We start from the raw sequence: 13,231 nt of genomic DNA, 5'->3' as shown, positions 1-13,231 counted from the left end.
AAGGTTAAGAGACTTAGGATAAATATGGACAAAGGAGTCAACTCCAGGGGTAAAATGCTTTCTTTTTGAGAACAAGGACCTGAATTTGGTCCCCAGAAGTCACGTAAAAAAATCATGTTGAGTATGATGGCATGCACTTGCAATTCCAGTGCTAGGAAAGAGAGGCAAGGGATACCTGGAGTTGGCTGGTATTCAGCCTCGCCTACTTGACAAATTCCATGGTGGTGAGAGAAACTCTCTCAAGAAAATAAAAAGTGAATGGCAACTGAAGAGGTATTCTCAAGGTTGTCCTTTGATCTCTCCCTGCACACACGTTAATGGATCTGCATACAAGCACCTCCTCTGCTCTCTCTCATTAGGTGCCGAGCAGTGGTTTCCACCGCTTTATTTCTTTCATCTTATGTTATCATGCCATAGTCTTTCATGGATATGTTTTGGGAAATCTTTCAAGGAAGCATTAAAAAGACTCTTTTTTTCTTTATTGTGATACTGTATTTCTCACATATGAAATGGCATTCATGCATCCCCTTGAAATGAAATTAATAGCATAAATTACTTATTTTGTTTATGTTTTTATTGTATTTTAGATGTAAAATATTTCCATGTGGAAAAAGGAACTCTGTCACGTAGTCTTCATGATAACATGAGTTAGTTAGGTGTCTTATTATATTTACTTAATTGCTTGCATATGTGTGTATCATGTATGTGTACATACTATGAGACATATGTGGAGGTCAAAGGAAAGCTTAAGGTAGTCAGTTCTCTCCTTCAACCATTGTCTTGACAGCAAGAACCTTTGCCCATTTGGCCATCTTTCCAGTCACCTTACATGTCTTTAAAATCCTATATATGTATGTTTTTAAATTCCAGGTCCAAGGGTCCCAGTGGTCAGTCTCCACAGTACGGACAACCCATCAAGTGAGTACCAAAAAAAGACAGCTTGGAAAATTAAGCTTGGCCTTGATCATAGGCAAAGTTTTGTTTTTGTTTTGGTTTGTTTTAATTCTGAGTGTCATGCATTTTAGGACATTCTTCAACAGGATCCTTAGCATAAATAATGCTTTTTGAGGCCTTCAAGACGATTTATTTATGTTAATAAAACAGAAGTAGTAGTGGTTTGATTTGATCAAGTTACTGTTTATGTTAGATCTTGACACCTTCTTTACCTACACCCAATAAAGAAAGATTGACAGTTATTTGGGTTTCCACCCTCTTGCCTCTGAGTTTTTGGATCATTTTTGAGCCCCTTGTAGGTTATGACCCATCCCATAGCTTTTATAGAGATTATCATACTTCAAAGGTCATAAACATATCTTTTTATATTGAAAACTTTATTTGCTTATTAGTCTTGGGGGTAGGGTACATGAGTTTCCCTCTTTTCTGGGAAGAAAAAACATGTTTAATCTTTTGCTTAATGTAATATGAAGCACATAGATAGTCATAACATATTTGGAAAATTATAAAATATATTATGTGGTTTATTTATCTTATTTGTATGAAATATGCAGATATCATTATATATATTCACATATATATTTACGTGTGAATATTCTTGGTTATTCATTTATATATCCACTCAAGTTTTTTTTTGATTGGCCACCCATGCAGGAGAGGCTAGGGTTTCACTAATAAGATAGTTGTATGTTAAAAAACTTTAAATAGAGTGAATGAGTAAGTGATATGATTAAGTCAATCATTTTTTTTTTACAAATTTATTGATTCATTTTTATTTTGTGTGTATGTATGTGTTTTGTATACCTACTGTATGCACTTACAGCATATGAGTTCATAAGTACCCATGCTGGCTAAGAGAAGGCATTAGATCTCCTAGAACAGGGTTTACAGTCAGTTGTGAGCTGTCCAGTGTGAGTATTAGGAAGAAAATGCAGATCCTCTGAAAGATCAGTATGCACTCTTAACTGATGAATCATCTTTCCATCTCCCGGTTGAGCTGATCGTAGAATGAACTCTTATATTATATTCCTTTTCATCCCTGTCTCCCATCTTCATTTTCTTCTTTTGCTTTCTAAATTTACAAAGTCGGAATTCTTATGCTCTAATGATTTATCATATTATGTATAGTCTAATTTTATTTATGTGGATGTGAATGTACACCAGATGTGTTTGAGTGCCAGTGGAGGCCAGAAGAGGAACCCAGATCCTCTAGAAGTGGAATTACAGGGGTGGGGACGTCATGAACTACATGATGTGGGTATTGGGAACTGAACTCAAGTTTTCTTCATAAACAGTGCTCATTCTTGATCACTGTGCATCTCTTCCACACCATAAGCAATGTTACCTTAACAGTAAATGTTTACTGGTTGACATATTCAAGTCAGAGAACATCCATGAGATCATCTTTTATTATTTTCCTTTACATATAAAGAAATTGAGTCAAAGAGAGATTAAAAGGACTTAGATTGAGCTATGTTAATACTTAATAAAACCAGAAATCAAATGAAGGAGTCCGAGCTTAGGATATTTTTCTGTCATGCTTTTGTCCTGAGTCACATTTTCTGAAATAGCAATCTTTATTAGATGGGGCTACAGATGTAAATGTGTAAATGTGACATGTGCCATTCCAAGGAAAGAAAGTTGTACCATATAGAGACTTATCACCTCTTCCCACAAAGATAGATCCTGAATTTGTGTTTTCTTCTATGGCTGAAAAATAATTCAGCATTTTTTCCAATTTTTCTTGGCTCCTTTTTTCCTCATCTTTAAAATATATCTTAAAGGAGATGTGATAAATAATTGAATCTGCTCACTACTCATAGCAAAAAATTATTTTTTGACAGTGAGAATCTTTTTACTTCTGCACATATATAGGGTCATTTGCAGTGTGTGTAAGAATGAAGGTATTATATACTGAATTAAATTGAAATCACCTTACTATTTTGATTAAATTTTATAATATGCATAATTCATAGAAATAGCACATGTCTAAAAGCAGCCCATGCCTACACTTAATGTTAAACATTTCAGTAATCAGATCATACCTACTTAAAAATGCAGCATCCAAGCAGAGATAGTTATAGCAACTTCAGGAGAGTTAACAAAACAGCAAGAAGCTTTAATTTTGCAGATACAACATCATTGTATGAAATGACTCCATCATCACCTTCTGAGAGCAGAAACACGGAAGTTAATAGTCAATAGTGAGGGTCACTTTCCTTGGAGCAAAAGGACAAAAACACAACAGGAGATAGATATGACCTATGACATCTGATAGTTGACATTGGGGTCACATTGCATATCTGACCTCTGTCAAAAAGTGAATCAAAGAACATTCTTGATGAGATATGTATTTAATTTTATCCCACTGTTACAAAGCTATGTTTTATAACATTATTGACAATTACAGGACATTTCTCCTGAAAAGTTACTAAATATTGCTAGTATTGCACCAAAAAGTCAACTTTGATTGCCTCATGGTCAAGACGTATAATTTTTAGTTGGCTGAGTGGACAGAGGTCATATGCTTGCTTTTCTTTTAACAGACAATTATTAGGAACACAAAGTTTGCACTTAATGACAAGGGAGACTGGGAGTTGAAAAAATAAAATCATAATGAGACAGTCTCAACTGTTCTCTGGGCCACACGCAGTAATATATGTCATGAGGAAAAAAATTGGGAAAAGAAAAATAAGACTATTTAACTGACATGGAAAGCAATAGAAAACAGAGTAAATAAAATATCATTCAATATCTTTCCTAACAAATTAATAACACAAAACCTTTTTTTAGTGACTACAGGAAGAGGATCTTATAATTTTCCACTATGAATATAAAGAGCAATGAACATTTAGGAACATAAAATAAGCAGCCTCCAAACTTTATATTTTCATTTTTCTTTTGTTAATTAAAGCTAAGTAAGTAAATCTAAATATAAATTTGTAAAATAAATATATAGATGATTGCATAAAATTTTGAGAAAATTAAACTAAAGTTTTAGAATACCTTCCTAGCATACACAAAATCCCAAGTACAATCACTGGCACCCCATAACATGGATGTAGTGATTCATTCTTCTGATCCCAGCCCTCCAGAAGTATAGGCAAGATGATCAGAAGTTCAAGTCATCCTTAGTTATATAACGGGTTCGAGGTTAACTTGGGATGGTGAAGATTCTATTCCAAAAACAAAACACAAGGTATTTTGGATATTGTCTGAATTCAGATATTCAGACAATTTGCATTTATCTTACATTTCTATGGGAAACTTTCAGGTAATTTTGTTGTTTCTGTTTTAATATTTTCCAAATGCTCTATCCTGATCAAACATTCCATGTATAATAACAGAGAAACCCTTTATCTATGGACTTCAGATGTGACATAAATACCATATTTTTACATAGCTAATGTCTGAAACACCTTTTCTTCCATTGACCCCCATATTTATCCAGATGTATTACAGTGAAAAAAAAACGTGGGCAGAGGATCACTGCTTGAAAGGTTTGTGGTACAAGGACAGGTGCACCCCAGAGCGCAGCCTTGGGGTGTGCAGTTTTTGTTTTCAATTACTGGGACAAGCAGTGAATCCCATAGAAGGGCCAGGGAAAAGGGCAGCTGTCTGTCTGTCTGTGTATTTCCTCTGCTTACACTACCAATAACATCCTGCTATTGACACTTCCCTCTTTAATGCCATTTTCTGTCTTCTGAATACCATTAATGTGTGATTTTGGGTGGCTCAGCTCGCCATGATTTTGGTAGATAAATGATGAGGCTAGGTTTCCTGTCACTTCCTTTGCCCTCACCACCTGTTCATTGCCTGCTTTTAGGTATGCCTGTTTCTTTTACTTGTCTCTTTCTTTCCAGCCTTCGCTTTGCCTTGTCTTTCGTGTGCCTTGCATCTCTTTCCATTGCTTCCTTTTTATTCTTTTCTCAATTCTTATCTCCCTTTTCATTTCCTGCAAAATTTCTTTTCTTATTATTTTCTCTTTGCTTCCTTATCTCCACACTTAATTGGATGTCTTAGTATTACCCCATCTTTAAATCACTTGTCAAAAACAAGTCATTTTTGCTAAACTTATTTTCTAAATTTATTGTAATTTATGGTGTTTCAATACTATTTTGAAACATTTTTAATCTTTCTTAAATTTGTTTTTTTAACTACAATTTAGTTCTCTGTGCTCATAGAGAAACATTTATTTCATGAGTAAATTAATTCAATTTAATTTAATAGAAAAATTCCAACTGTTATTAGAGTGATATAATTAGTTTACTTGTAATTATGTTTTTCCCCACAGGTAATTTATAATAAGCTATATGAAATTACTACTATAATACCCCACATTGGTCCCTCTAGATGTTCTTATTCATTTACTAATTCTTATTCATTTATTAATTGAAGTACAATAAATTAGTGCACCTTTATAAAACAAACTATTAAATATGATAGGTATTTAGAGTTATAAAGACAAAAATTTAACAAACTTTAATGTCATGTCATTTGTACTAACATTGGCAAGTGACACTGGAACCTGTACGTGCAAAAATAATCTGTTTTTATCTATTCATCGTGCTTTTATATTAGTGTTTGGAGTAAAAATAGTTAATGTTAATGGACTACAGAAAATAAGAATTTAAATTTTTAGGTCCAGTGAAACTGTTTAGTGGGTAAAAGTGCCTGCTGCCAAACTTATAAGTTTTATACCCAGACATACAAAAGGGAAGGAAAGGACTCCCAAAAGTTGTCCTCTGACCTCCACGTATGTGCCTTGTTATGCATATGGCTACACACATGGGCCACTAAATATCTAAATAAAAATGTGATTAACTTTTTGTAACATACATTTACACTTTAAATATTTTCTGTGGAATATTTTTGATTGTTCCTTTGAAAATGTTTCAGCATTTTCAAGAACATTAAATAATGTTGCTGAATTTTAGGAAGGTCAAATAGCACATTCTTCACAATTTTTGTTACTGAGGAAAATATTTTAGATGCAGAAATTTGTTGGGAATGGGATCATACATATAAGTCGTAATTCAATCAGATATACAAAAATGTTGTGGGATATTTATTTGCACTGACACTCTGAGACTGCTAATAAAGTTGAATCTCGAATCAAGGGGCAGAATCCATGACTGGCTGGTCAGATGAGCTATAGGGAATTTGGAGGGCCAGATAGAGAGGTACAGGAGGAGATAAGGATGCGCTTAGGGAGATTTCTTGGTCTTTTTGATCTGGAACGGTAAAGAGAAAGAGTCATCCCATAGTTTCTCCACTGCTTTCTACCTATCAGGTTTGCATTCCAATATTGACTCCTAAGTTTTTATGAATTATATAATGACTTAGATAAATATATCACAGAAATGATTTGCTTCTGGTAGAATGTGACTATTTCTCTTGATTTCTGATCCTGAGGATGGAGCCCAGCAAAATAACACACACATGGCATGTGTGAGGCCCTGTGCTCCATCTCCAGAAAAAGCAAACTGTGCCAGCATAATAAGTAGATAATTAAAATATAGAAAACGCATTTGGTCAGTAGAACAGATAGGATTTGATTTTATAAAGGAAACTAATAAACACAAAATATTTTAAATGAAAACAAAATTCAGAGTTGATATTACTAAAATAAATACTAAAATTTGAGAATTTGAAATGTTAACAAAACAGAAAGAAAGAAACTCTTCCAGAACTACATAAAAATAAGTGAAATCAGTCATTGAACCTCTGTTGGTGATAGACTCTGTCTCTGTCTGTAATCAGAAAGGCAGAAGGACTTGTGAAAGAAAATTATAAAATTATAGTCAGGAATCTCCAATAAAAAAATCATTAAAAATACGAAATGAATAAAACTCCAAACCATACTGATGAACAGAAAAATCAAATGCAGAAAGTCTGTGATATGGAAGAAAAGGTCACCAGCAATAGAAAAGGGTTAGATTCACCCCCTTTCACATAACATTGATAAAATGATGTAACTACATGTATCTTTTTTTGTTTTTTTGGTTTTTTGAGACAGGGTTTCTCTGTAGCTTTTGGTTCATGTATCTTATCAGACAAGAAGTAAACCAAATACCATGGAACCATATATTTAAAATGCAAAGAGAAAATAAAAGCATTTACTTGTGTATTCCACAAAATGCTTAATGAATGTACCATGACATTTAGACAAGCTATTCCAGGAAACAGACCTAGGCATGCATATTAGTATACACATCTAATCCTAGCATTTTTGGAGGCAGAAGTAGAAAAATATCAGATTGAAGATTAACTCAGATTGAAAAAAGTGTCCAAATTCATCATGGGCACCCTATCTAAGAAAGGAAGAAAACCTATACCATCTATTATTTATATTCCAAATTCAGAACTAAAGTAAAATTTACCTCTTTACCTAGGTGAAAAGATTCAGTTGGTGAAGGGTTTCCCTTGCTAGCACAAGTCCCAGGAATGGTCTTAAGAAAAGCAGTGCACTGTGGGGTCACACTGAGTCTCAGTCTGTGGAGTTGGAGACTGGAGGAGCCTTTGTGTCAGTAAGCCACCCTGTGGACCATAAGAGACCCTGACTCAGACAACAACACAAAGGTGGACTGCACCCTGGGAAAGATATGGAGCTGTTCTGTGGCTTCTACAAGATAATTATTGCACCTCCTTCCATACACACATACACACACACACATGAGAATAAGAAAAAAAAGAACTAAAAGAAATTAAAAAGTTTCTCAGGAATTTAGATATGAAACTAGTTTACCAGATATTGCATTTAATAATTTATTAAAAGACTAATATTTTTACTAATATTATACAATGTTTGCTCATTCCATGTTGCTGAAATACCCCCAATCAATGTGACTCACCATATCTCTATGAGAACCACAAATGATTTAGAAAACTAACACTTGGTAAATTTGACAAACATTTAATAATACAATCATAGAAATTTCAAATTGGTACTACAAAATATGTAAAGGGAATTACTGAATTTGACGATGGTCTCCACAAAAATAGTATAGCTGGCTTTATAAGTAACACTGAGAGACAGATGCTTCTGTATGATCAAAGGAGGCAAGCTAGCTTCCTACAACCCTTTCTCCACAATACTCTGAATACTCAGACAGGGCATAGACAAGAATAATAATAGCACCTGTCTTTATACTTTATTCACAGAAGACATAGTTATATACAAGAAGAGTTTTGTTTATTTGTTTGTTTTTGGTTTTTAGAGACAAAGTTTCTCTGTATAGCTATGGTACCTCTCCTGGAACTTGTTCTTTAGACTAGGCTGGCCTCAAACTCACAGAGATCCTTCTTCCTCTGCATCCTGAGTGCTCGGATTAAAAAGGCATGTACCACCACTGCCCAGGTACAAGAAGATTTTTAAAAATAAGCAAAAACTTATATAACACAAAGCAAACTGTTAAAATGAGCAAATCTACCATGCACACATACACACACACATAACTATAACTAACTATATTTTTTCAAGTACCTTACAAAACATAATGAAGATTTAAAGTCATTTCAAATACCCTAGGAATGAATCTAGTTAATAAAAAAAAACATAAAACATGACCCCTAGAATAAAAGCTATGATATGTGTCTGAGAAATATCAAAGACTCAAATGTACACATAAATGCACATACACACACACACACACACACTTAAGGATCACTTATTTTACTATCTAAAGTCTCCCCCCATTTTTTTTTGTTTTTGGAGAAAGGGTTTCTCTGTGTGACAGTCATGGCTATCCTGAAACTAGTTCTGTAGACCTTGCTGGCCTTAAGCTCACAGAAATCTGCCTGCTTCTGCCCCCGAGTCCTGGGATTAAAGGCGTTGGCCACCACTGCTTGGCCTGAGTGTATTTTTATATTTCACAAAAAGTAAGTAAAATCTAGCAAGTTATTTATATGCTTTTTATGGTGCATCAACATAAAAATTGCATTTATTTGCTATTCTGTGGCATCCTCATGTCACAGCACATATGAACAGGTCAAGAGACAACTTGCCCTCCTTTTCCACCACAAAGGTCCTTGGGATCAGTCTTGTCTACTAATGTTTGGGGACACATGCCTTTCCCCACTGAGTCATCTCCCAAGACTGTCAGTTAAATTTTTAAATTTTTGACTGATTGTTAGTATTTTGTTACATTTTCCAGTTCATCAGTGTGTTCTGCAGCATGTAATATTCTATAGATTCTGTAGGTCTCACTTGGAAATTTTTTCTCTTAGACTATAATTATCACATATCTCATATTTTGCATGTTTAGTTTTTGGCATACAATTTTGTGCTTTTTCCAGCATATTGAACAGTTGGGCTATAATTTTAACATTCTTATCTGAGACTGATGCTCTGTAGGTCATTTCTGGGTTGTTTCCTACTGGTCACATTTTGCTGTCTTCCTGAGTTTTTATAGTGGTATCCAAATTATTCCAATTTTTAACTCATTTACTGCTAGATAACTTATGATTATACTTTTATTTTGAAATGTAAATGGTAACTCCAATGTGTTGGAATAAATGGATGGAAAGTCACTAGTATGAATAAGTTCAGTTGGAAGACCCCTGTAGTGATTTAAGAAACAGACTAGAATTTTCCCTCCATGCTTGGTATGGTACCTGACAGATATCACCAACCTGAGGATAGTTCGTGGTGGTGGATTGATTTCCAGTAATTGAATTGAAGGTAGCTGCTTATGCACCCCTTTGGATATTCAGAATGCTCTAATATAATGTTTTTTATGTTTTGAGAATTTTATAGATGCTTGCATTGTATTTTGAACATTCTCTCCTTAACTTACCCCAAATCCAACTCCTACACTTCATGAATCCCTTCAACTTCATATCCTTTTCTTTTTCTATAACCCACCATGACCATTTTATGTTGTTCATATACTTGTGGGTGGGGACATCCAGTAGAGCATGATCAACCATCCAGGCCCACACCTTTAAAGAAAACTTTCTCTCCCTCCATTAGCAGTCAATAGCTTCCTGGCAACTGATGAGGATTTTTGAGTCCCTTCACACTCCATGCTGGTATACTCACTGGATTAACCTTGTCCAGGGACTCACAGCTGCTGTGATTTCTCGAGGGCAATGGTTTCTGTCATCTGTCATGTCTAGAAGACACTGTTTCATTTTGGTCTACAATGATTTCTCATTCGTAAGATCTTTCTTTCCCCTCTCCACAGTGGTCCGTGAGCCTTGCAGGGAGGGTATAAAGTGAATGAACCTCTTTGTGGATGCTCTCCAGACACTTATTCTCTGATTTTTCAGAGTATTTCATCTTGGAAAGCAACTCTCTGATGAAAGAAACTATCCAGAAGAAGAAGCTCGCCAAGTCAGAAATCAGAATCCTTCACGTAGATGACTACGGTAAACGTTGGCACATGCTGCAGCCTTCAAGAATAGCTTTCTCTGAATCTTACACTTTTACATTTAAATGAGTTTCCATCTTTAATATTTTGCTCTTTCTTTAAAAGAACTTCCTTTACAGTTGTCCTTTCCCAAAGATTTTGTGGAGAAAAACCAGTATCCTCTTCTTTTAATAATGTAAGTATTTAATTTTTTATTGAAATACGTAGATCTAAAGATTTCATAATTATGTTCTTGTGCTTCAGATGGCAGATTCATTAAATGAACAAAAGATTTATTCTTACCTAACTACTGTCCTGGTTTCACTTCTTTTGTTGGGGTAAAATATCTTGAGGAAAGCAACCTATGGAGGAAAGGGTTTATTTGGGTTAGTAGGTCCAAATTACAGCCTTCATTGTGAAGAGTCAAGTCAGATATTTCAAACAGCTACTTGCTTCACATCCAAAGTCAAAAGCAAAGAGATGCATTCAAATAATTGTTTGCTTAACTGTGCTCTGATGAATTTTTCCACTATTATTCAGTTCAAGACCACCTGCCTAGGGAATGCTACTGCACACAGTGGAACGAGTCTTCCCACATCAATCAACAATGCTATCCCTTACAGACATATCCAGAGGCCAACATGATTTAGAAAATTGCTCTTCCAAAATGATTCTAGTTTGTTTCAAGTAGGTAGATTAAAAACTCTACACCACAACTAGGAAGGCTAACAACTATATGGACTCCTCATGGAGACCATCACTGAATATTGTCTGAGATTGTTCAAATTTTTGGTACAGCTTTAACCATGTAATGAGTCTGATACTGTCACTGAAAATAGTGTCATCAGGTATCTTGGTTTGTGTATGTCTGCTTAGTAATTATTGAAGCATTGTGCTCTTGGTCAGTATTTTTGCGACAACAAACAAACTTTTATTTTCATTTTTAAACAAAAAAATAGTCTTTGATACCCTTTAATTTCATATTCCTTGCCTTGTGATCAAAGAAAGTAAGTCTGTGCTTAAGAAACCTGAGGTTTGTAATGTTGTGCCTTAGATCTGAATTTACTCATACTTTTTGTAATATCAGGGAATATGGACTTCAGTATAGTGACCATAACATCTCATAGTAACTGATACTCATTGAGCCTTGAGTATCTAAGGCTCTGATTTGCTATGAAACCTGGTACCATGTTGGTCCACAACACATTATGCTATCCAGAATTTTGTTCAGGACATTAGTAGGCATGTGAAAATATGAAAGTGTCTTGTGTTTACTTATTTCAGGATGATTACTCCAAAGTTTAGCCTGCTTTTGTTCCAAGTCTAATTTGCCATTTACTCTCTGTGGTTTTTTTAGAAAAGTGACCTAACTCTGACATAGTAATTCAGCCTATAATATGCCACCTTTCTAGGTTAAATAAAATGAATCACACACTTTGTTCCATGTCTCCATTGTGTTCCCCATAATATATATGATTCATAAACTTGGAGTGATGGTTTGCAATGACTGTATTTAGATATTTTACTTATGTAACTAATATGCCACTGTGTGTGCGGGTATGTAAGTCAGAGGTCAATATCAGTCAATGCATGATGTCTTCCTTATATCTATTCACCTTTTCTTTTTTGGTGGAGGCAGAGTCTCTCATGTGTCAAGAACTTGCCAAGCAGACTAGGATGGCTGAGCAGGTAGCCTCAGAGATCCACATCTTTCTACCTCCCGACTCTGGGATTAGAGTTGTGTACTATCTTCAAACTGGGGATATTTCGGAGAGATTTGAGAGATCTAGCTCAGGTACAGACAGTTTTCTGACCCTGATAACCAGAAGGAACTGCAATTCTAGTGGTAGCTTTCTCAGGCACCTTTCACTTATTCTTTACTAATTCTTTTGCTGCTCTTCCCTTTCATCAGTTCTTGTGTATGCATATAACATATTGAGGGAAATATTAATTGCATGAAATTGAGAAAACTTGGAAAATCAAGCATTTTTGTCTTATTCACTGTTATCATAATTTCCCTGGGAGAGACAAAAACAACATCCACCTCTCCTAATATCTCAAAACAAACTTACATATGATTTCTCCAGTCCTAGGAGGAGCCAATGAATTTATAGGCTTACTTATAGTAGTGGGGGAGGGATTTCACACAAGAGCAAATGTCTTAATTAGGATTTTTATTTTTGTGAAGAGACAGCTATGCCATGTCAACTCTTCTAAGGAAATTGGGACCAGTTTCCAGTTTCAGAGGTTTAGTCCATCGTCATCATGGTGGGAAGCATGGCAGCATGCAAGCAGACAGGATGCTGGAGTTGAGAGTCGTACATCTTACAGGCAATAGGAAGTATTCTGAGCATAGCAAACTTCAAAGCCAGTCCCCATGGTAACACACTTCCTCTGATAAGGCCTTACCCACTCCCACAAAGCCATAGCTCTAAATAGTGCCACTCACTATGAGATATGGAACCAATTGTATTCCAGCTCCCACAACCTTAAAACAGCCACACTGGATAGTCTGCTCCCAGCAGGTTTGATGAATTCAGCTGGCAACATGCCCCTCACCATTCTCAACTTATATACTCCAGTCTCTCCCCCAATCTGTGCCAATGAAGTTGAAACAGGATGGCATGTAACTGGTAAGGGTGGGTGAACGCTTGGGTGAGTGTCCCATGATCCTCTTCTCCTATAAGCAGGCTCAGCAAAATTGAAAACAATGGCATTTTGACTAGGAGGACACTCCTATATTACAGTCACCTTGTCCTTCAGCAATAGGGATTTTGTTGTCCTTGTTGTTGTCAAAAGTTCACTAAGAATTAATGTTTCCTTAGGAAAAGGGTTCTAAGAGGGTACCATGACCTTTAAGATGGAAGATAGGGGATGACATTGTATTTGTGGATTGATTCCTTTATTCAGACAGATGCAGAGGC

General features: G+C 35.4%; 1 protein-coding gene across 3 annotated transcripts in view; it reads left to right on the top strand.

Annotated features, from left to right (window-relative positions):
• Positions 1-13,231, top strand: part of Dpp10 (dipeptidyl peptidase like 10) — a 1,484,741-nt gene that overhangs the window by 1,436,507 nt on the left and 35,003 nt on the right. For all 3 annotated transcript variants that reach the window (XM_041649248.1, XM_041649247.1, XM_041649249.1), the window contains exons 17-19: positions 871-918; positions 10,228-10,326; positions 10,434-10,503. In XM_041649248.1, the coding sequence (XP_041505182.1) occupies positions 871-918; positions 10,228-10,326; positions 10,434-10,503 (217 nt within the window). The remainder of the gene's footprint in view (positions 1-870; positions 919-10,227; positions 10,327-10,433; positions 10,504-13,231) is intronic.

This window comes from Microtus oregoni, unplaced genomic scaffold, assembly GCF_018167655.1.
Source record: "Microtus oregoni isolate MIOR12 unplaced genomic scaffold, Mior012 000003F_ref0000135, whole genome shotgun sequence".
Classification (NCBI taxonomy): Eukaryota; Metazoa; Chordata; class Mammalia; order Rodentia; family Cricetidae; genus Microtus; species Microtus oregoni.
The sequence above is the reverse complement of the archived record's forward strand: the minus strand, read 5'-3'. Positions and strand labels throughout refer to the sequence as shown.